This window comes from Littorina saxatilis, linkage group LG1 (assembly GCF_037325665.1).
Source record: "Littorina saxatilis isolate snail1 linkage group LG1, US_GU_Lsax_2.0, whole genome shotgun sequence".
In the NCBI taxonomy this organism is placed as follows: Eukaryota; Metazoa; Mollusca; class Gastropoda; order Littorinimorpha; family Littorinidae; genus Littorina; species Littorina saxatilis.
The window spans coordinates 92316206-92340250 of NC_090245.1; the positions used below are offsets into that span (position 1 = coordinate 92316206).

The 24045-nt window shown below is 45.1% G+C and overlaps 1 protein-coding gene across 1 annotated transcript in view; it reads left to right on the forward strand.

Annotated features, from left to right (window-relative positions):
• Window positions 1–24045, forward strand: part of LOC138945628 (superkiller complex protein 3-like) — an 81776-nt gene that overhangs the window by 1389 nt on the left and 56342 nt on the right. Inside the window, exons 2-14 of the mRNA XM_070317100.1 lie at window positions 458–559; window positions 1677–1820; window positions 8836–8927; window positions 9151–9220; window positions 11166–11288; window positions 11909–12007; window positions 13274–13382; window positions 13870–14028; window positions 15409–15510; window positions 16725–16870; window positions 17354–17431; window positions 17894–17994; window positions 18603–18729. Of these exons, the coding sequence (XP_070173201.1) occupies window positions 470–559; window positions 1677–1820; window positions 8836–8927; window positions 9151–9220; window positions 11166–11288; window positions 11909–12007; window positions 13274–13382; window positions 13870–14028; window positions 15409–15510; window positions 16725–16870; window positions 17354–17431; window positions 17894–17994; window positions 18603–18729 (1440 nt within the window). The 5' untranslated portion in view covers window positions 458–469. The remainder of the gene's footprint in view (window positions 1–457; window positions 560–1676; window positions 1821–8835; window positions 8928–9150; window positions 9221–11165; window positions 11289–11908; window positions 12008–13273; window positions 13383–13869; window positions 14029–15408; window positions 15511–16724; window positions 16871–17353; window positions 17432–17893; window positions 17995–18602; window positions 18730–24045) is intronic.

The following is a 24045-nucleotide window of genomic DNA, read 5'->3' on the forward strand; positions in this document are numbered from 1 at the left end:
ACATACCTTGTTTTTTAATGCTAACGTTTTTGGTTAGGAAAATACAAAATTCAGATATCCAGATTGAACTGTGCATGTTGACGTGACAGTGCCCAGACACCTGCATCGGTGTAGCGATGTCAGATTTCTCCCGATGTTAGCTTTCTATATAAATAATCTGAGTTTTAGGAAAAAGTTTGTGTTGAAAAAGTGCAGAGACACACATATTAATTTGCGGGAATACCAATTGCAAAAACGCTGCATGATTATGGTTGAATGCATAGTTGGATCACAAATTGACCCAATCTTGGGCAATTAAAGATTCTGTATTCTGTATTCTTGGATTTGACCCTATCAGGATTGCAGAACTGGTGATATGAATGCCTTCTCCTGATTTATGTCATTCAGCTTTCTCTTTGCAGAACTTATGTTAACTGTCTGAGAGCAAGAGAAAATACAGCTAGTCTGTGATTCACAGGACAGCATCAGCATGGCCAGCAAGGAAGTCAAGAGTGCATTGAAGGCAGCAAGAGAAGCTATCAGGAGTAAAGAATTCAAGGAAGCCTTGAAACAGTGCAAGGTTGGTAGTGCTTGTTAATGTGAATATTTTCTTGGTCAATGTTCTTGAGAAAAAAAAGACTGCTACTGCAACAAGGTTTAGGGTATGATGTACTTATACATACATGTAGGTTATGATCTGTGAAGAACAGATTATATACTGTTATAGAGGTAAATGATCGCAATTACTCTAGCACACTGTACACTATCCTTGTTGAGATGTCCTGGGTCCATACAAACATAATTAAGTTAGTATCAATTGATATATATTCTCTTTTTGTTCAAGTAGGGATGGTGCTACATTTGAACTTTGATGCTTTGCTATTTGGTTGTTGCTTTGGGACAGTAAAACTTGTCATTGATATGCTCAGCACATTCAGCTGCAGTCAAACCTGTCTAGAAGGGAACGGCCAAACTTAGTTGTTATTCAAATATTCTATATATATACGACGTGTGTGTGTGTGTGTGTGTGTGTGTGTGTGTGTGTGTGTCCGCGATGCACGGCCAAAGTTCTCGATGGATCTCTTTCAAATTTGGTGCCCATATTCAGGTACACCCCGGACACAACCTGGACGATGAGATATTTCAACACGTGCTCTCAGCGCGCAGCGCTGAACCGATTTTGGTTTTTCTCTGGATCCATTCCCAGTAACTCTTCCTTATCTTCTCCAGTGTTTTCAGCGTTTATCTTCCTTCCTTCGTGTGGCGTCAATCCATATTCCCGTTTCTATTTTTAGAAAGTCACTGTCGACAACGCTCAATCCATATTCCCGTTATACTATTTTTAGAATGTCACTGTCCCGGCAAAGCCGGGTATTACTCTTCTCCAGTGTTTTGCGCGTTTATCTCCCTTCCTTCGTGCGGTGCGCCGGCAAAGCCGGCGTACACCCGCCAAAACCGGGTCCCTGGCGCAGCCAGGTATTCAGCTCGACTTCTTCCCGGCGAAGCAGGTATTCATCTAGTACATGTATATGGACAGATGGTCGCAATGGAAAAGGGGAATTTTTAAAAACAAGACTTGTCGGGATCCTTTGTACTGTAGACAGTTGATTGTTATTGAGGGGTGGTCGCCAGGACATGGTTGACTGTACATTATGTAGTACGCCAACATACAAGTCCGTGTACTCTGCATTCAACAGGTTGCACTTGCGGAGGACAAGAACAACTACAATGCCCTGGTGTTTGTTGGTGTCGCGGCGGAGGGACTGGAGCAGTATGATCAGGCGCTGAAGGCCTATCGCAGAGCCGCTGAGGTTGCTCCAGACCAGCTTCTTGCCTGGCAGGTTTGTGCATGTGCCTCGGACAGTTGGTCAGAGATGAAGATTTTCTGAGCTTGTAAATGTGTGTACTGAGGTAAAGTTTTGACATGACTTGATGCCAACTTGTGCTCAATGGTTTCGTGATCTGTTTAGCATTTAATGGAAGGGCGCTGGTTCTGTGCAACGCTTAGTTTTCGAGATAGGTGTGACTGACGAAGTACAGGACGTCACATTCCAAATAAGCACGACTATGTTGCAGGTGGAAGCCGCTGAGATTGCATTTCTTCGGGAGGTTTCCGCAAAAATAGATATTAAATTACATATTCCTACTCCGAATCACATGTAGCATTAACGCCCCGGAGATGCTAGGTTCTGTACAGGCTAACCGTCTAAGGGAAGCAACCCCAACCACAAAAAGTGTAAACGTAGCCATGGTAATGCCCATACACCCGGGGAGTTACCTCCCCTCGTGCATGCCACGTCACTACTGCTACTGAACACGTGGTTCATATCATTCGACCTTACAGCTTTCGAGGGAGCAGGTTGTTGTATTTTTGGGCTCCCCTGTGGCTGCGCTGTTTGGTGTTGTTTTGACACCCACCGGCCACGTTACCGTCTCTCTTGCCTCCTGCTTCGTAGTTGGTGAGCTCTTTCCATTTTGGTCATTATTTTGACAGGAATGTTGTTGTAGTTGCTGATTTTTGTCCTTGTTTGGACTTCTGATATTTCAGTAACTACTGTTGGCCGCCATTTTTTGTTGTCAGCATGAGTTGACAGATTTTATGTGGCTGGGCCTATGTATTTTGGAGGTAAACGTAATTTTACCTCTTACTTGCTTTCTGCTTTGTTTAGTTGGTAAGCTTGTTCCTTCTTGTCTTTAGTTTGACAGGAATTTATCTGTAGTTGCTGACTTTTTGTCCGTTTGGACTCCTAAATGTGTTTCAGTAACTTATCTTGTGGCCGCCACTTTCGGTTGCTCAGCTTTCCTGACAGCCTTCTTTATGTGGCTAGGCCTATGTTATGGTGAGGTTCTCCTTACTTTACCTGCGTTATTGCCTTCTGCTTGGTTAGTTGGTAAGCCATTTCATATTTCGTCAGTATTTTGACAGGAATTTTTGTTATTGCTTAATTTTCGTCCGTTTTGGACTTCTAAATTTTGTCCAGTAACTTATCGCTTGGCCGCCATTTTGTGTATCAGCGTCGCTGACAGTGGTTTACTTGGCTAGGCTTTAGCAGGTATCTACCAGTCCGTAGGACTTGTCGTGGTTTCGGATTTAACATGTTTGTTATGTTTTGTTCGTTACTCTTTCTGCCTCGAACAAACACTTTGTGGGGCAGTCATATACTGTTGTACGTTCTGCTTCTTCTCCTCGCCTTCTCTGCTGTTAGCAGATCAGGTGTTGCAGGTGTCTGCGTTATCTTTGAGAAGGAATGTTTGCGTGCCAAGCCTGCGTCTTCCGTTGGTCCCGCTGTCTGTGGGTGACGTCACCTTGTTGGCTTCTTTGACGCTTCCGGCCGAGACGTTGTCTAGGGCGGATGTTTTGCTTCTTCGTCTTCTACCGCTGTGGTTGGCGATTCAAGTAAGTCGAGCTGGTCCACAGGCCCTCGTGAGGCCGTCGGACAGTCCCTGCTGGGACACAGCTCTTTTCGGCGGGTTCACGACCCGCAAACCCCTGTTCAGTCGCACCCTGGCTTCGCTGAAGACCATTGTGTGGCTGAGCAATGGCGGCAGTTGGTTCCGGCTACTTCTCCGACGTACGCACCCGCTGGGGTCGTTTCCGGAGTTGTCCAGCCGTTTCCGACTGCTGCGCTTCCGGCACTCGCCGGAAGCATAGGTCCCCCGACGTACGCACCCGCTGTGGTCGTTTCCGGGGTTGACCAGGTCCCCCGATGCGCGCACCCGCTGTGGTCGTTTCCGGGGTTGACCGGACGTTGCCCCCCGGGCATTCGTCCTCTGTTCAGTCACACCCTGGCTTCCTCGAAGACCATTGTGTGGCAGAGCAATGGCGGTAGCCGTTTCTGGCGCTGCGCTTCCGGCACTCGCTGGAAGCATAGGTCCTCTGACGTACGCACCCGCTGTGGTCGTTTCCGGGGTTGACCGGACGTTGCCCCCCGGGCATTCGTCCTCTGTTCAGTCACACCCTGGCTTCCTCGAAGACCATTGTGTGGCGGAGCAATGGCGGTAGCCGTTTCTGGCGCTGCGCTTACGGCACTCGCTGGAAGCATTGGTCCTCTGACGTACGCACCCGCTGTGGTCGTTTCCGGGGTTGACTGGACGTTGCCTTTAGGGCATTCGGGCTTCCGGCCTCCGTCCTCGCATTCGGCGCTTCCGCTTTTCGCGGTCTCGTCTGGTGCTTTCCGGCTCCGCCCGGATTTACTGCTCCTTTCGCTTCCACTTCCTCCCGGATGTCGGTAGCTGAGGAGCAACGCCAGCCCTTCGGGCAGGTGTTGTCTCAGCCCTGGCCGATGTAGTCAGCGTTTCAACCTTCGGTTGTCGCGTCTACTGCCGTTCCGGTTCCTGCGGCTGCAGACTTGCCGTCTTCTCTCTCTTAGCCTGGTCAGGGCATGAGTTAGGACGACGTCGGGGGGGACGGATTTCCGGTTTCCGGTTATGCCGTTTCACCGGCCTTCCACCAGTACGTGGACTTCGGTTTTTTCGCCGGATGTGTCGGACATTCAGTCTGTCGTCAGCGATTCCACACGTGCTGGTTATCGGGAAAAAGGCTTAACGCTGTCCTCTAAGCTGCGGCAGAGGTCACGTCGAAGTATTTCCCGGACGGGGCTTCGGCCTCCTACACTTCCTGTCTGGAAGCATAGGTTCTCCATCACAAGCGCACGTAGTGGCTTGTCTGGGGTTGATCGAGGACTGGCCTACGGGCGTTCGGGTTCCGGCCCCAGTCCTCTTCTGTTCTGTCTCACTCTTGTTCCGTCGTGGGCATTTGTGTTTCACAAGTGCGGCAGCCGTTTTCGGCGTGGTGTTTCCGGTTTTACTGGAAGCATAAGTCCTCCATTTCAAGTACACGTTGCGGTTTTGACTGGAGTTGACAGAGGACTGGCCTACGGGCGTTTGGGCTTCCGGCCTCAGTCTACTCTATGCAACTTTCGCTTCCGTTTTTTTGCGGTTTTGTCTGCTGCATTTCCGGCTCTGTTCGGATACACTTCTCCTCTTCCTGACACTCCTTCGGAGGTCGGTGGGTGAGGAACAGCGGCTGGCCTACGGGCATTTAGGCTTTCAGCCTCAGCCGGGGCAGTCTTCACTTTACCTGTCGGGTGTTGCGTTTACTGCCTATTCAGTTCGGGTGGCCCTAGACGTTTCCCCTATTCACGACCGTCATTAGGGGGATGAGTCAGGTCTTTTTCCGGTTGGATGGTTTTCCGGTTTCCGGTCATCTCATTCATCAGTTTACCACCAGCAACTGTGACTTCGGTTTGCGTTCGTAGCTGAGCTATTCTGGTTCTCAGTCTTTAGTCAGCAATCGAACACGTTCTGGATTTCCGTCGAGGCTCGGAGCTTCAGCTCAGGATTTCCCGTTGGGTGCATCGACATTGGTGGCTTCCTTGTTGAATGACTTTGTTGTCGATGTCGGACTTCCGTTCCGTGAAGATAGGATGTTTTCCTACTTCCGGTTCCTTAGTCACCTTTTGTAGGTACCACGGGTTGCAGGTTTTGGCTAGGCCATCTCCTCCCGGAAGTGGTATCTCTAGTGTTTTGGTTCTGCCGCTGTTCTACTATGGTTCAGTTCCGGAACATGCTCAGCCTTGGCTGGCTTCGGCTACACGGGCTTCACCTTTTGTTCCTTCTTGCTTATTCAGCCTTTGGAACTTGCCTCCTTTCTCTACTCTGTTGGCCAGCCCTTGCTAGGGTGAGCATGGAGCAGATGAGGCTGCCCTTCCTTCACTACGCTCGTACGGCGGGTGTCGGAGGGACTCGTTTCTTTCGCATTCTCAGTTCCCTGAACAGTCAAAGAGAGTCGCTTAAGCTTTGCCTGCAGTAGAGATTCAGTCGAGTAGAGATCACCAGGTCTCTGACTGCTTTACAAGGGTTGAAGGAAGGTAAGGCTAGCATACTCAGAAACATGCTTAGCAGAAGCATGCTCATTCCTCTGGTTAAGCAAAGCTGGCAGCCAATAGGCAGCCTTGGCCGGGCAACAGCCATTCCACGTTGCGGCGATGGTGGTTGTTGCCTTCCCGTTTCTTGTGGCTTCGGACTTCGTCTTTTCTTTCCTTTGTTCTCTCTTTTAAAGAGATTGGATAGGACGATTTTCGTTTGGGCGGGGTTCTCTGGCTTCAGGTTACCCCTGTTTGGCCACAAACGTTTGGACTTTGGTCCTTGTTGTCTTTCATCGAGTCGGACTCTGTCTTTCTCTAGTGATCAGACGCGTTCTGGTGTTTCGTCCAAACTTAAGGTACGCTTGAGTTGGCCTCGGAAGTAACATTCAGATTTTTCTGAGGGGGCATTGTCTTGGACAATGGATGTTTGAGGAGTAGTTCTTTGTGGCTTTCCTCCTCTCTCTCAGGTTTTGGCTACTCTTCTCCTTCGGGCAGAGGTTTAGCTAAGGTTCGGTTCCTGTGACTTCAGTCTTGGGCCTTTCCTCTCTTCTTCCTCATCTTGGCATGAGGCGAGTCAGGATGACGTCCGTTGGGTCGGGTTTCCTTTACAGTCGCCCGGCTACAAAAGGCAACTTTGTCTAGGGCGGTTGTCCGTTTTTCTCTGTGTTGGACTTTGTCTTCAGAGAGGGACAGACGCGCTCTGGGTTTTTGGCCAAACTCAGGTAGGCTCTTGATTTGGCTAGGAGGTTAACTGCCTGTTTTTTCCCTGAGAACTCTTGTTTCGGGAGTCTTATGGCTGGCTGGCTTCACGGTTTACGTTTACCAGTCTTGGTTGTCTGCTTTCGGTTTTTGATTCACTCTCGATTACCTTCAAGCAGACTGTTTTGGGAACATTCTGGCTTTTAGCCATTTTGTTTATGGTTGCCAGTCACATCGGTTTTTGACCACCGTGGGTCCTCACTTCCGGTAGCTTACGCACAGTCGTAAGTGGCTGCTGTCGGGTGCTACCTCTCTCCCTGCGTTCGCAGGGACTGGTAGGGGATAACTGGCGACCTTCTATTTGTGAGTTTTCTCTTCGAGGTGGACTCTGGTACTTAGTGCTTGGATGTCTCTCTCTCGCTCTTTCGTGGGGATTGGTCACTCTTATTTTGAGCTGACTTCTTTCTCACAAGCCTTTTGGGCTTTACTACATCCCAAGGTTTGCAGACTTTGGCATGGTTGTCTTAAGGTCACCGCGGGGGTTCGTCCTTCTCAGTTGAGGGGACAACCTTACGCACGGATCTTCTCAGGACATTAGCATTTCCTTCCAATAAAAGGGGGGGGGGGGGAAGCTTGTCTTTCCCTTGGCTCGCCAGGGTTATTAATCCAAGGCTTGGGTCTATTCCTGTGCTGTTTTTTACGGCTAGGAGATTGGAAGAAGTGCTGAGCACAGCTTTCTGGATCTCTGAGGTTGTCTCTTACACTTTTTGCCTGAGATACTTCTCGGCTGTCAATCAGGACTTTCCTTGGTTCCCTCACTGCCTGTTGGCAGTGGGCCAGCCCTGGCAAGGGCTTTTGAGTGGGTTAGATTTTCTTTCCCACTGGGACCGCCCTGATTCTTTGGCAGCGGTCCAGGTTTTTGGCAAGGTTTTTTGAGTGAGTTAGATTTTTCTTTCCCACCGCCTTGTTGTTGTAATCTGCTACATGTGATTCGGAGTAGGAATATGTAATTTAATCGAAAATTTTATTGTAAATTTTCATTTAATAAATATACCTACCCGAATCACATAGTATATTCCCTCCCGCCAACCCCGCTTTTGATTTGGAGAATTTATTCTTTAGGTCGAATGATATGAACCACGTGTTCAGTAGCAGTAGTGACGTGGCATGCACGAGGGGAGGTAACTCCCCGGGTGTATGGGCATTACCATGGCTACGTTTACACTTTTTGTGGTTGGGGTTGCTTCCCTTAGACGGTTAGCCTGTACAGAACCTAGCATCTCCGGGGCGTTAATGCTACATGTGATTCGGGTAGGTATATTTATTAAATGAAAATTTACAATAAAATTTTCGATTACACGATTTGCGCTAAACAGTTGAGAAGCAGACGATCTCTGAGATCTCTGTTTGTCTCGTGATAACGTTATTTTGTATGATAACGATTCACTTGCAAACTAAAGTATACAATTTGGTGTGTCAGTGGTAAATGTAAATAGAAATGTGTAATACAGACAAAGCAAAGAAATAAACGTGTTTTTCTCGTGAAAATGTTGCGTTGTGTGGGTGTTTGGGTGGCCACGTGATGTACACAAAGCAAAGTGCGGGACGGACTCTGCTCTGTGCTGTAACACTGGCAAGTTCAAAACACGAGAAAAACGATTTCGTTATGCGGGCAGCCATGGGGGATGTATGTATTTTTCAAATGGTTGTAAAATAAGTCTTGTATTTATCACCGTACTCAGGCCCTGTTCTTTTTTTCGTCACACCTAAAACCATTATTTCTTGTGAGCGACGCAACATTAATTATGGTAAACTGCTGGTGGAAGTGGCTTAAGCATGTTTTCTTACATCTGAAAAAAAAGTGCACAAAAATGACCAACAAATCAAACTCGGGCAAATTAAGAACATATGCTTTCACTGAATCTTAGAGGAGGACAATTTCACGATAACAACTTTGCAATATCACATAATGATGATTACTTAACTCTTTATGTTTATGGTAAGCATCATGCTAAAATTGTTTGTACGTGTGCCAGTTCAACAGATAGCATGAAAGTTAAAAAGAGATATTTTGTTACAGTTCTTATAAAAACAGATCTTTTTTTAACGAACTCATGCAGATTTGAGAGATTTTCTGTTGGCATGGAATGGAAGTGCATGTATGTTTTAATGTGGAATTACAAATTCGAACTGGTATAACACAGTAGACTACATGATAGAACTTTAATGTCAAAATGTTGAATATATGGAAAGCAAGTGTCTTTGATTGAAAACTGCTTTGCATCTACAGGGTCTCAGCACAATGCACTCCAAAAATCCAGAACAGATTCCAAAGGAGGAAATGGTGGGAGTCTATGACAGACTGGTTGACCTGTATGAGAAGTATGTCTTTTCTTATATATAATTTGATTTTTTTTTTAATTAAAAAGAGAAAAGAAACATTCTTTCTGTTATGTATGGAACTGTCTTGTGATTATTCTTGTAAGCACTAGTGATGGCTAATCTGCTGTGATGAAATTATTGCAGTGTCTATATCAGTATAGTTTTCTGTAACAAAACATTACATCTGGCTGCCATGACTTTTGTGCTGTTTATATTTTTACAGTGACAAGGAAAAACAGCAGGATGCCATTCGAAAACTCATATCACTCACTGGAGACTCGGATGTTGAAAAGGTAGGTGTAAGTGAGTGTGCGTGGGCATGCATGTTTGTATGCATGTGTGTGCATTGTGTGTGTGTGTTGCTGGGAAATGCAGGTTTTGTTCATCCCAGCGAAGCTGGAGGTATCCCGTGAACGCTAATACTGTAATCGATTTGAGAAATGTGCACACCGAATAATACATGATAAAGAAGGATTCGTTGTGCCCGGCTACGTGCTACAGTTGGAGATGGAAGTTCACCAAAAATGGGGACCATACTAACAAAAATACGGTGGGTAAAATAGGTGCCCCCATTTTTTCAGCAAACGCCACCCCAGGCCGCTTTGGACGGGTAGAAATTCCGTAGTTTCCAAGTCTATGGATAAAGCTCGCGTAAGAAGAATACGTCACGGTCGAAAGTCTTTGACGTCAATTAATGCATCATGACGTCATGCCTCTCTGTAGTCTTTCTCTCTCGCACAGTGTGTGTGTTTGTGTTCATTTTGTGCACATGTGTAGTGTTACTGTGTGTGTGTGTGTGTGTGTGTGTGTGTGTGTGTGTATTTGTGTGTGTGTGTGTGCGCACACGCGTGCATGAGTCTGTACTCGTATGTGTGTGGTGTGTGTGTATTTGTGTGTGTGTGTGTGTGCGTGCGCACGCGTGCATGAGTGTACTCGTGTGGGTGTAAGTGTGTGTGTGGGCATAAGTGTATGTGTGTGCGTGTATGAGTCTTTGTTTGTAAAGGTGTGCATGTCCGTCTGTCCATATGTGCGTATGGGTGTGTGTTTTGTGTGTATGAAGTTTTTTGTTAGAGAGTGAGTGAGTGCGTGTGAGTGAGTGTGTGTGTGTGTGTGTGTGTGTGTGACTTGGTGTGTGTGTGTGTGTGTGTGTGTGTGTGTGTGTGTGTGTGTGTGTTTGAGAGAGAGAGAGAGAGTGTGTGTGTGTGGGTATGTATGTTTGAATGTGTGTGTGCATGAGTTTGTGTGTATGTTTGTGTGTGTATGAGTGTGTATGAGTGTGTATATGTGTTTGTTTGTAAAGGTGTGTGTGTCCGTCTGTCTATATACGTATTTGTTTGTTTGTTTCCATAATTATCAGGGCGGTGCTGCTTTGAGATATAACGTGCGCCACACAAAATGCAGAAGTCGCAGCACAGGCTTCATGTCTCACCCAGTCACATTATTCTGACACCGGACCAACCAGTCCTAGCATGCACTAACCCCATAATGCCAGCCGCCAGGCGGCGCACCCACTAGATTGCCAATTTTAAAGTCTTAGGTATGGCCCGGCCTGGGTTCTAACCCACGACCCCCCGATCACGGGGCGGACGCCTTACCACTAGGCCAACCGTGTATGTGCGTATGAGTGTGTGTATTGTGTGTATGAGATTTGTGTGAGTCAATGTGTGTGTGTGTGTGTGTGTCTGTGGGTGTGTGCGTGCGTATATGCGTGCGTATGTACATGTCTGTCTATATGTGCGTATGGGGGTGTGTTTTGTGTGTACAGTGAAGTGTGTGTGAGAGAGTGAGTGAGTGTGTATGTGTGTATGTGTGTACGTGTGTAACTTGGGGTGTGTGTGTGTGTGTGTTCGTGTGTGTGTGTGTTTGGGAGAGAGAGAGAGAAAGAGAGAGAGAGAGAGAGAGAGAGAGAGAGAGAGAGAGAGAGAGAGAGAGAGAGAGAGGTTTGTCTTTCGCTGGGGTATGCAGTGCCTTGGCGTTGCACATCTACTTAATTGATTATTGTCATTGATAGTGGTTTAACAAAATTTCCAATGGAGATAAAAGTCTTCATCATATTGCCTGCAGACACATTTCCTAAATTTTCAAAAATTTCAAGGAGGTAAATGGGTAGAAAAATCTTAACATCTCAGCGTCATCCTAACCCAAATGAATGGTTCCCTATGTTTAACATTCTAAGCTCTCATCACTGCCTCATTGAAGTTATTTTGATAATCATTTAACATACAATCTTTTTTTCAGACGCTGACACTGTATGCAAGGTTGTTGAAAGACGACAAGGGTCCTGAGAGGAAAGACATTCTTTTGCAACTGATCTCTTTTCTGTGCAAGCTTCCAGCACTAAAACCTGACCAGGAGGAAAAGGTTAGTGAAAATATAATAATATATTTGTTTCCCAAATAGGAGAAAGTACCTTTGCAAGTTGCACACTAGTATGGGGGAGGGGGGGAGGGGGGAGGGGGGGTAGCTCAGTTGGTAGAACACTCCTGGGCATGTGATCCTAAGGTCACAGGTTCAAATCCCGGCAGGGACAGACAGGATTCAACTTATTGTGCAGACTCAGAGACAGTATCCATGTCCCACCCGTACCCCTGTGTCACCACAGTGGCATGTTAAAGACCTCAGTCATTCTGCCATAAGTGCAGGTGGCTGATTACACCTAAACATGTATACACCTGAGTAGTGCGACTCCGTTGCTGCTAGCTTTCCACTGGGAGGAAGCGACCCGAATTTTCCAGCATTGGGACAATAAATTAAATTAAATTAAATTAAATTTGTAGTGTTAATACTGTACCTAATTCGTTTACGTGATCTTTGATTACAGCGATACAAACAGAAAACATTTTTATCTTGGGATTACTATCCCTGATATATGTTGCCGAAGCAGTAAAAAAGTAGAGTAATCATTGTCTGTTTTGACAAGCAGAAACTCTGACCTATTCAGTCTTCAGTGTGACTCAACTTTTGGAATTTTCTGTTTGCAGCTGTTATCCGGCCTGGAAGATCTTCTGTCCTTAGATGTCAGTGAGAAGGAAGATGATTTAGAGAAGCTTGTACAACAGTACCTTCAGTTGCTGGAAAAAGTATGTAACTTATCTAGAATATTTTCATATGTTAACCGTGAGCAGCTTGCATCATTGTTCTCTTTGCGGAATTACCTTACTCAGTGCTTTTATCCTGTTTGAGTTCCTTCCTTCCTTCCTTCCTCTTCCTATCTCTCTTTCTTTCTTTCTTTCTTTCTTCCTCTTCTTATCTCTCTTTCTTTCTTTCTTTCTTTCGTTCGTTCTTTCTTTCTTTCCTTTTTTTTTACATTTAGTCAAGTTTTGACTAAATGTTTTAACATAGAGGGGGAATCGAGACGAGGGTCGTGGTGTATGTGTGTGTGTGTGTGTGTGTCTGTCTGTGCGTGTGTGTGTGTGTAGAGCGATTCAGACTAAACTACTGGACCGATCTTTATGAAATTTGACATGAGAGTTCCTGAGAATGATATCCCCGGACGTTTTTTTCTTTTTTTCGATAAATGTCTTTGACGACGTCATATCCGGCTTTTTGTAAAAGTTGAGGCGGCACTGTCACACCCTCATTTTTCAATCAAATTGATTGAAATTTTGGCCAAGCAATCTTCGACGAAGGCCGGACTTCGGTATTGCATTTCAGCTTGGTGGCTTAAAAATTAATTAATGAGTTTGGTCATTAAAAATCTGAAAATTGTAAAAAAAAAAAAAAAATGTTTATAAAACGATCCAAATTTACGTTCATCTTATTCTTCATCATTTCCTGATTCCAAAAACATATAAATATGTTATATTTGGATCAAAAACAAGCTCTGAAAATTAAAAATATAAAAATTATGATCAAAATAAAATTTTCGAAATCAATTTAAAAACACTTTCATCTTATTCCTTGTCGGTTCCTGATTCCAAAAACATATAGATATGATATGTTTGGATTAAAAACACGCTCAGAAACTTCAAACGAAAAGAGGTACAGAAAAGCGTGCTATCCTTCTCAGCGCAACTACTACCCCGCTCTTCTTGTCAATTTCACTGCCTTTGCCACGAGCGGTGGACTGACGATGCTACGAGTATACGGTCTTGCTGAAAAATTGCAGTGCGTTCATTTTCATTCTGTGAGTTCGACAGCTTGACTAAATGTTGTATTTTCGCCTTACGCGACTTGTTCTTTTCTTTTTCTCATACAAGTGAATGTCAGCATCTGTAAGTGTATTTGTAAGTGTAAGTGGAAGAGTTGTGTTTTTACAAGTAATTTATGATTTGTTCAAGATATCATCAGCGTGACAAATGCACTTGTAAAGCATCTCGTAAAACTTCTACTCTATTGTTTTTCAGAGACAACCGGAGAAGCTCTTTGAGGAATGCTCAAAGCTAAGCTCACGCTTCCAGTCTCTGACTTTTCCATTGGAAACCCAGCTAAGGCTTCTGGTTGATCGCCAACTTGGTGTGTAACTCTGCGCTGATTTTGTATCAGTCATTGCACTACAGTTCAGTTTCATTATATCTCATTATGTGTGAATTTGTATGAATGTACATGCATTTGGAAATGTATGTGATCTTGTGTGTGTGTGTGAGTGTGTGTGTGCATGTACTATCAGTACTTTACAAAGTACATTTATGTATTTATGATAAGGAAAACTTTTGTAGTGCGAACAACAGAATAGTTCTATGCTCTCTGCGCTTTACATATGACCTAGGACTAACAATGAACGATTACAACACTAAAATCTTCTTCTTCTTTTTGGGTTAAAACTGCCATATAAAATACACTTGTGGTTCTTTTGCACAAGTGTGTTTTTACGCTTACAACCGTTTATCCCGTTATTTTGGGAACCATACGCCAATTTTGGGGTAGGAATCATCTAAATTCTATAACTCATTTGTTCCAGTCATCATTGAATGTGCAAGTGAAATGTTTACATTGGTTTCAGTCAAAGCAAGTACTGATGATGTGGACAAAATCAAGAAACTTGCATCCTCACTGGGTCAGCTGTCAGAGGAAGAGAAAAGTGCGGTACTGCTGCTAGCGAAAGGGTACCTTGCCTTGCTAGAGGGAAAGTATACATCAGCAAGAGATTCCTTGCAGCAGTGTAAGATGAATTTATTGTCACGCTTTTTATTATTTTTTTAACTGATAAAATATTCACTTTTTAAAAATATTTTTTATATTTTTTAAAGTTATTTTTACAACACACCAATTTGCACAGCTTCGGAAAGTACTGTGAATTGTTAGAAGAAATTAAGATGTTACTGGTTGCAGTTGAGATGAAAAGAATATTAAATTACATATCTTGTCCCAACTCACATATAGCAATAACTTCAGTTTAAGTGCTAAGATGCTGAACTACGCTTCACCCCAGAAGGGGGAAGTGAGCCTAAAGATTAGAAACCCTAGAAATTAAGATGTTACTGGTTGCGGTTGAGATGAAAAGAATATTTTAATGTGATGCCAGATTCTAAAGCAAGCTAGTGCCTTGTGGTCACTATTATTACACCCCCGGTATAGGGGTGTGTATAGGTTTCGGTCGATGTGTTTGTTTGTTTGTTTGTTTGTTTGTGTGTTTGTTTGTTTGTTTGTGTGTTTGTGTGTTTGTTTGTGTTCGCAAGTAGATCTCAAGAATGAACGGACCGATCGTCACCAAACTTGGTGAACAGGTTCTATACATTCCTGAGACGGTCCTTACAAAAATTGGGACCAGTCAAACACACGGTTAGGGAGTTATTGGTGGATTTTGGTTTTTTTGGGGGATCAACTACGGCATAACTCTTCCTTATCTTCTCCATGTTTTCAGCGTTTACCTCCCTTCCTTCGTATGGTGCACTATAGTATGAGGGGGCATCTTCGGATATTCCCGGCGTTCTGTTACTATTTTTAGAAGGTCACCGCAGTGTCCAGAACGTAAATTGGACCCGTAAATTATCCTCACTGTAAAAGTGCAAAGGTCGAATCAATTTATAGCCACGCGAAAAATACACTGTCATCTATCTCTCTATATATACGGCTTCTCTGTGTGTGTGTGTGTGTGTGTGTCTCTCTCTATGTGGGCAACACCTTAGGATTGTTCAGTTCTGTTTGTGATGTGGTCTGGCGGCTTTTGTGTATTTGTATGAACTGGCCTTCCTTTGAGAAGCCATAACAGTTCAAAAGGGCTTAGAGATAAGCTCTAAATTGCTCAATCCTGATTCTACAAGGACTTATACAGAAAAATATTCATGGTCAAAGGGAAATAACCTTCTCAGTTGGTGGCAGTGAGAATGGGTGCAGTGAGAATGGTTATTTCCCTTTGACCAACGGGGGTGTTTTTCCTATCGGAGGAATTTCTTGTTTTTAATGGCCCTTTGACTGATTTTCACCATTAGTATGATTCCGTCATGATTTCTTTGAAGACAACATTATAGTGTGTGACAGCAGCTGATTCAAGTGTTATCTGATGGCTTCAAAACGTGTCATCATATCGACTTTGTTGCAGGTGTGAGCAAGATGAAGAAACTGTTCTCTGCACAGTTCTTTTTGGCCCAGGCTCTCTTCACACTTCATGACAACGTCCACTGTGTACAGGTGTGTGAGGAAGGTAAGAATCAATTAAATATTTTGTAAAGCGTAACCCCGCTTTTCAGATCGCAAAAAATCTGAGAAAATCAGATCTTAAAAAGGAGGGAGTCTTAAAAGGGGGGTAAATGTACAGAGGTTATAAACAGAAAAGCTGGGCGGGGATGTAGCTCAGTCGGTAGCGCGCTGGATTTGTATCCAGTTGGCCGCTGTCAGCGTGAGTTCGTCCCCACGTTCGGCGAGAGATTTATTTCTCAGAGTCAACTTTGTGTGCAGACTCTCCTCGGTGTCCGAACACCCCCGTGTGTACACGCAAGCACAAGACTAAGTGTGCACGAAAAAGATCCTGTAATCCATGTCAGAGTTCGGTGGGTTATAGAAACACGAAAATACCCAGCATGCTTCCTCCGAAAACGGCGTATGGCTGCCTAAATGGCGGGGTAAAAAACGGTCATACACGTAAAATTCCATTCGTGCAAAAAACATGAGTGTACGAGGGAGTTTCAGCCCACGAACGCAGAAGAAGAACAGAAAAGCTAAGAAAACAAGGTCTTGAAAAAGAGGGGGTCTTAAATTAGGGGGTCAGAAAGGGGGGGAGGGGGGGGGGGGGGGTTCCACTGTATTTTGTCTCCTTTGGTCATTGGGAAATGCTTTCTCTTCAGCATTGAAATATCTCTTGAATGATGAATGTCATCTTTGATAAATTATCTGACAACTTTGTGCAGACTCTCCTCAGTGGCATGAACACCCCTATGTGCACGCATGCCTGCAATAAAGATCCCAAGTTCACAGCGAAAGGTCTCAGGGCTTAGAAACCATGAAAACACATGCAGGAAAAAGGAAACATACTTTTTGGGGTAGAGTGGTACTGTGTGGCAGCTAGCTTTCCTCAGGGAGAAAGCAAACCGAATTTCCATGTGGCTTAAACATTACAGGAACTATAAATATGATATTACCTTACCTTATTTTACCATTGCTGTGAGCATGATACAGTGGAACCTCCCTTTTAAGAACCCCCAATTTAAGACTTCTCGCTTTTAAGACCTTGCTTTTTTCAGACTTTCTATTCATAACTTCAGTAAATTTACCTCCATTTTAAGACTCCCTCCTTTTTGAGACCTGATTTTCTTAGATTTTTGTAGGTCTTAAATTGGGGGTTCCACTGTATTTCGAATTTTCGCAGATTCTGTGATGTGCACTTGGCATAATTGGCAGCTTCTTTCACTCTGCCCACAGCTCTGTCGCTACTGTCCAGCAAAAGCCGTGTGGTGTCGGTCAGCACCGATGAGGCTACCCAACATCTGCTCCTGCTAGCCGCTCGCTGCTGTCTACTGCTGGGCTCCAAGTTATCGCTGACCCAGGCGCTTGGTTTCCTGGAGAAGGTCAGTCTTCTTCTTAGAGGTTGTAGTTTTTTTTCTTCTTTTTTTCGGTGTTCTATGTTTCATGTGAATTGGAGATTGTATGGCATTAAAAGATTGTACAACCAGTGTTTATTGCACAGTATTTTATGTACACAGGGGAAATAGAGGATCACATCAATCTCATCTTTGTGGTAGTTTACCTTTCCACATATCACATTTTACTCCTTACATTTTGTTTTTATTGTCATGAAAGGTACATAAGTGAGACTGTTCTTTTGAGAAGAATTGAAAAGAACTGACATGTATGTTAAGATACTGATGTACTTTACTCCCTGGTAGCTCTGAGAGCCTGGTTTCTGAACATATTGATGAGAATTCAGTGTTGTGGGAAGCCATTTCATCTAAGCTTGTTTATTTCACATTTGAAATACAAAAACAAATGGACTGCCAACGTTCCATTTATTATTATTTTTTTAATTATTTCACATTTGATTTTGTGTGCAGTTGACTGAGAACACAGTGGAGACAGACATTGTGCATGCTTATGTTTACCTTGAGCTTGGGGAGGAGGAACAACTTCAGGTAAAGGGGAGGGATGGGGGAATCAGGGGAGGTAAGTGGGAGATGAGTTTGTGTGTGCGCTCACGTGTGTATGTGTGTGTGTGTGTGTTGTGAATGTGCATTTACATCTGTGCTTCTCTGCATGTCTTTGTGCTGAAATGTACTTGCTGTATAGGCAGTTGGCTTGGAATTGATGGTCCGTTCTAAGGTGGGTCCGTAGCTCGGTTAATATGGTGCTGGGTTCGAGGCACTGGTGCAGCAGGGGATTTATCTTAATTTCACCAAGTTGACATTCAGTGCAGAATGTAAGTGGCAGAATCATACCACCTGTATGTTGAAATGTATGCAAACGGTTGATGCGCACATAAAAGATAACAATTTTTCAACGAAAGCTTAGGGATTTGAAAACGCACACCCTCGAAGACGGCATCGTGCAGCAAGAAGAAGGTCTATTAGTTCTCATTCCACAGCTCTCTGTTTCAGGCTTGCTTGCAGAAATTGTCTGACAGTAGCACAACTGAGGTCAAAGCGCTAAAGGCCTGTGTTGACTTCCACAACAAGAAATACACTGATGCAGTCACCAAGTGAGTGTGTGTTTTGCAGATGGCATTGTGCGGAAAATACAGTGAGCGAGACACACTAGTTAAATGTTTTTTCACATTCCCTGTGTCCTCTCAATACTAGCTCACCTTGCCAAGTAAATGCAGCAACATACAGCAGTGTGATTTCATGTTTTAATTGAAGATTATTTCTCCCCAGAGGTGTTTTGCAGTGCTCGTACTGCTTTAACTTCATTCTTACTCTAGTTTTAATACAAGAACAGCCCTAAGCTACCATTATCTCACTGTGTCTCTGAATTTTAGTTTTAGTTTTACAGAAAAGAACCCCAGTTTGGATATCAGAGTTTATTGTTTTAGATCAAGATATTAAGATGGGAGCAGATCTTGAAGCTTGAAGGTTAAAAAAAACCTGCCTAGTGTCATTTCAGGACGGTACAGAAGAAACAAAGGGTATTCATTCTCCCAGATGTTATCAGAACAAAAATCTGTCATAAATTTGATTGAGGTCATAATCCGAATTTCAGGACCGTACAGAAGACCCAAAGGGTATATACCATTCTCCCAGATGTTATCAGAAAAAAAAATCTGTAATAAATTTGATTGATTTGATATCTCAATCTACTTTTTTTCAGACTGCAGCAGTGTGTGAGTGAGGACGGAACCAATGCAGAGTACATGCTGAAGCTTGGCCGTGTGTTGTGGGAACAGAGATATGAAGGAGTGTCAATACAGGAACAGTGCTTTAACATGCTGCTCAAGGTGAAAACGCAATCTCGGTCTTTTAGGCCGAACAGGCTCTGATGTACATGTACAGTGGAACCCCGCTAAGACCCCCCAATTTAACACCCCCCAATCTAACACCCCCCAATTTAAGACCCCCCAATTTAACACCCCCCAATTTAACACCCCCCAATTTAACACCCCCCAATTGAAGACCCCCCAATTGAAGACCCCCCAATTTAAAACCAACACCCCCCAATTTAACACCCCCCAATTTAACACCCCCCAATTTAACACCCCCCAACCCCCCAATTTAACACCCCCCTATTTAAGACCATGTTTGCTGACATTTTCTGCTCATAACCTCTGTAAATTTACCCCCATTTTAAGATTCCCTCCTTTTTACATTTAGTCAAGTTTTGACTAAATGTTTTAACATAGAGGGGGGAATCGAGACGAGGGTCGTGGTGTATGTCTGTGTGTGTGTGTGTGTGTGTGTGTGTGTGTGTGTGTGTGTGTGTGTGTGTGTGAGTGTGTGTGTGTGTGTGTGTGTGTGTGTGTGTGTGTGTGTGTGTAGAGCGATTCAGAGTAAACTACTGGACCGATCTGTATGAAATTTTTCATGAGAGTTCCTGAGTATGATATCCCCAGACGGTTTTTTCATTTTTTCGATAAATACCTTTGATGACGTCATATCCGGCATTTTGTAAATGTTGAGCGGCACTGTCACACCCTCATATTTCAATAAAACTGATTGAAATTTTGGCAAAGCAATCTTCGACGAAGGCCGGACTATGGTATTGCATTAAATTACATATCCATACCCAACTCACAAATAGCAATTAACTCTAGTTCAGTGCTGGTAACGCTGTACGCGTCCCCTTGGTAACCAAGGGAGACCACTCTAAAAAAGAAAGTGATCCATCCCATAATGCCAGACTATCAACAGTCTGACATCCGTATGCGCGCGCATACGCCGCCATCTTATCATTCCACTCTCAGCGTCCAACGTGTCTGGTCGCGTTTTGTTGTACGCTCCGGCTGTGTTCAGCCTTGGTCTTTGTTTCCTGACTTTGACTTCGCCCCTTGGTCTGCCGCCGAGCTTTGTCGATACCCTGACTGGGTGAGAGCTTTCTTGTTTTATGTAACTTTGGCGACGTTTCTGTCGCACGTTTGTGAACTTGTAAAATTTTTCAGTTTCGAAAATTTTTTGTGAGTTTGCTTTGACTTGGCGGAGAGCGCCAAGAATAGAACTAGTTCGAGTCAGGCTGCTGCTTCAGCTTCTCCGGCTGCTAGTACTTCTTCCTCTAAGAGAAGTTCTTCGTCTATAAGAAAGAGTGATGGAATTTCCGCCACTTCTCAGATAGAACCGGGAAATGTAGGATGTGATGTTGATGTTGTTGTTGACAAGCCTTCGTCCGCCATTTTGTCCGTGAACAAGGACAAGGTCACGCGTAGTGAGAAAGATAAGGATGTTGTTAAACCGGTTGTTTCGTCGGGGGCTCCTGGTGATTCAGGTGTGTCTCCCGCCGATATTGCGTCATTGCTTTTGACTTTAAGTACACAGGTTTCTACTTTGGCGGCCGATCTGTCGTCGACGAAAGCAGAGATTCGCGCACTTCCGGCTGGCTTCTTCGATGTTTCTTCGTTGGGTAGAGTCAGTTCTTCACCAACTCCTTCCACTTCCGGTTTCGCTTCAGCTCCCGCTGCGGCGTCTGCTGTGGCTGCTTCGTCCGTGGTTCGGGCGGAAGTGCATGCGTCTCAGCATGGTGATGGTCAGCTGGTGTCCCTTCTGCATGAGCCGGTGCTCTCTAAAGGTATGTCTTCTCCACAAGTTACCAGGTTCTCTGGTGACAGTGGGGTGCGATCACAGGAGAGAGTTAGCCACGTGCGTGGTGAAAGCCCTCCTGCAATCTCTGGCCAATGGCATCGCGCCGGCCCAGCGGTTGCAGGGAGCCCTGTGAATCGTAAGAACTTGGCATATACCTCTGATGCAGTGTCGGGTATGCCGGTTCTACTTCCGCCCTGGGGGCAGGAAGTTGGGTGTGTCTCAGAGGACCGCTGCAGGTCTGCAAGTCTCTCTGGTGCGCATCTACCTGACTACGATGGCGAGCAGGAAGGGTGCGTCCATGGTGGTGGACGACACCCAGCTTACTTGCCGTTCTAGTTGTCCAGTGCGGTGACGTGGGCTAACGAAAATGGCATTTAAGTTTTGTGGAACTTGGTGATTCTGGGATTGACCGCGAACGGCGGCTTTCTGGGGGTCACTTTCCTGATTGCGATTGCGAGCATGAAGGAAAGGATAACGAGGGTGCGTCCACGGTGGACGACACCCAGCTTACTTGCCGTTCAAGTTGTCCAGCGCAGTGACGTGGGCAGCGGAAAACGGCATTTAGGTTTTGTGGAAGTTGGTGATTCTAGGATCGACCGTGAACGGCGGCTTTCCGGGGGTCACCTTCCTGATTGCGATTGCGAGCATGAAGGAAAGGATAACGAGGGTGCGTCCACGGTGGACGACACCCAGCTTACTTGCCGTTCAAGTTGTCCAGCGCAGTGACGTGGGCAGCGGAAAACGGCATTTAGGTTTTGTGGAAGTTGGTGATTCTAGGATCGACTGCGAACGGCTTGGCCGGGAATGTCTTTCCGGGGGTCACCTTCCTGATTGCGATTGCGAGCATGAAGGAAAGGATAACGAGGGTTCTTCCATATGAGGGTGGTTCATGGGGATGGACGACACCCAGCTTAACTTGCCGTTCAAGTTGTCCAGCGCAGTGACGTGGGCCGCGGAGAACGGCATTTAAGTTTTGTCCGGAAGGGGTGGTTGAGAGCTAGGCGTTACTTACTCCACCTCTATCTGGTTCTGACTTCCGGAAGTTCGGAGGAACAGGATGTTCGCTTCAGCTTCCGGGAATCGTTGTCCATTGCCCTGGAGTTGGCAAATGGCCGCGTGTAGCCGGGTTCTCCGGTGAAAGTGGTGTACGTTCGCAGGAGGAATGTAGCACGCATTTTCGTGGCTGGGCAACGTAAGCTTCCGCCCTGGGGGCAGGAAGTTGTTGGGCTGGGTGATTCTTGGGTTGACCATGCGAGTCTCTCTGGGGGTCACCTTTCTAACTTGGATATTGACAGGAAGGGGTGGATGAGAAGATTTTTTCTTTACTTCGTCCACCTCTTTCTTCGTTCGACGACTTCCGGAGTTCGGAGGAACGGAAGGTTCACTTCCGATGCCGGGAATCGTCGTTCTTTGCCCTGAAGATGGCAAATGTCTTGAAGTTTGACTTCCTCTTCCTCCCGGGGGGCAGGAAGTGAGCAGTAGGGCTGGTTCTTTGTTGGACAATTAAGTCAAACAGGGAGTCAGCTTCCCGATTGCACGGTTGTGCTTGACGGCTGTTCAGATGAAGGTGCTTCCGCTTGACTGAAAAGCACTGAATTCAGGTTCTGTTTCATGTTAGCAAGTGCAGTGGCGCTCGCAGCTGAAATGGTTCGAGGTACAACGGGTTTGTCCGGTGTGTTTTTATGCAACCGGTTGGTTCGGATGTTTACTAATCCACGGCCGGTTTCGCTTCCGCTTTTGCGGCTGTGTCTTCTGGTACAGGATGGGATAGCCTTCTACTGTTAACACTGTGGTGTTGGTAGTCGGCACTTTTTAGCCTTTGGCTTCCGGTTCCGTTACTGCGGTTCCTTAGCTGTTTTACAGGCTGTATCTACTTCCTCTTCCAGTTTTCCGGCTGGAAGGAGCAGGTGGATGGAGTATCTGGTCATGGAGTTCCGGTGTTTGAAAAATTTTCAAACTTTTCCGATGTTTGGCAAGTATTGCCTTATCGGGATTGGTGGCTGGTTCTCATCATTTCGATGATCGTTATGATGCTTTTGATCAAGGGGAGGCTCATGCTTCAGCTGTGTCGCTGTTCGCGGCATTTTATAGTTGATTTGAGCCTTCTGAGGAGAATCTTTGAGTGTTAAGTTCTTAGATCCTCTGGCCCGTCGCGATTTAACCTTGAATGGTTGAAAACGACGTTAAACATCCAATAAAGAAAGAAAGAAAGGAAGATCCTCTGGCGGGGTCTTTTTGTACTTGTGGAAGTTTTCACAAGCGAGTTTTCTTTGTCTCCACTATCTTTGTGGACTACGTTCGACTTATACCTGCGGCGGTGTTGCTTTAGTTTGTGTCTTACGCTCAAGTAGCGCGTCACTCGCGGAGCGCTTTCTGTAGGCTTCGGTTAACTCCAAGCTTAAGAACTTAGGTTCTACGGAACCGCCCTCGGGTTTAGCAAACATTCATCTGGATTTTGATAGCTGGGAGAAACTGTCTGTCAGATCAAGATCTCCTAGCTCGGGTAGGTTGTGGCTTCGGTTCTTTGTGATCGGCACTTTCGAACAAAACTTGCTTTTATTCTCTCTCTTGGTTGAAGGGTCTCTTTTTGAGGCCGCTTCTAGGCACGCGGGCTTTTATCTATCAAAGAGACGCTCACGGTAAAAGGTAAGCGCAAGGCAGGCCTTGGCTGTTGTTTGTTTCCAATCGAAAAGCTTCAGGCTGGCTGTTATCTACTTTAGCTTTTGGCTCTTTACCCTCGTTTTCACAGGGTCTTCTTCATAGATCGTTTTGGCGGCCGGTTGGTCGCACAGTACGGGTCGTTGCAATCTGGGTTCCAGACCTCTTAAGGCTGGCAAGAAGGCGTTTTTGCTTTCTCACATTCGAATTACACGGGTGTCTACTGTAAGGGTATCTTTGAGATACGTATGGGCTTCCCCCTCAACTCTGGATTTGGTTCAGGGTCTTTATAGGGGATTGGGCGCTTTTGTTTACTTGTCACTTAGACTGGCTTGGTTCAAAGCGCTTACTTCTTACGGAAAGAACTCCTCTTCTTTCCGTTTAATGCAGGTGGCGTTCCACCTATTCTGGGTTTCCGCTTTTTCTTCCATGTCTTTCTTTTAAGACTTTATGTAATTTCTGTCACATTGTTACGGCTTGGTGCAGTGTTGCTTTAACCCGTTTCAAGACTAGCCTGGCGGATCTACACGGAAAACGGCCAAGCTTACTCTTGTAGCTTCTGTGAGAAGTGGGAGTAAGCGTACTTTCTGGCTATTTTGAATATAGACAGCTTTCTTAAGAAAGACTGATCTATGACTTTTGGGTTTCTTCGAAATTTTCAGGCAGTTTATGCGGAAAACGGGGAAACTAGCTTCCAATTGCATTTTCAATTTATGAAGCAATATTTTGGCTCCTTTAGAGTCAGGTTTAGTCTTTTGAATATTGCGAGTTTCGAAAAATTTTTCTGACTTTCACTGATCTTTTTAGATCATTGAATTAAAGGGCAGTTTTTTTGAGATATTTGGCTTCTAACGAGGTTGAACCGA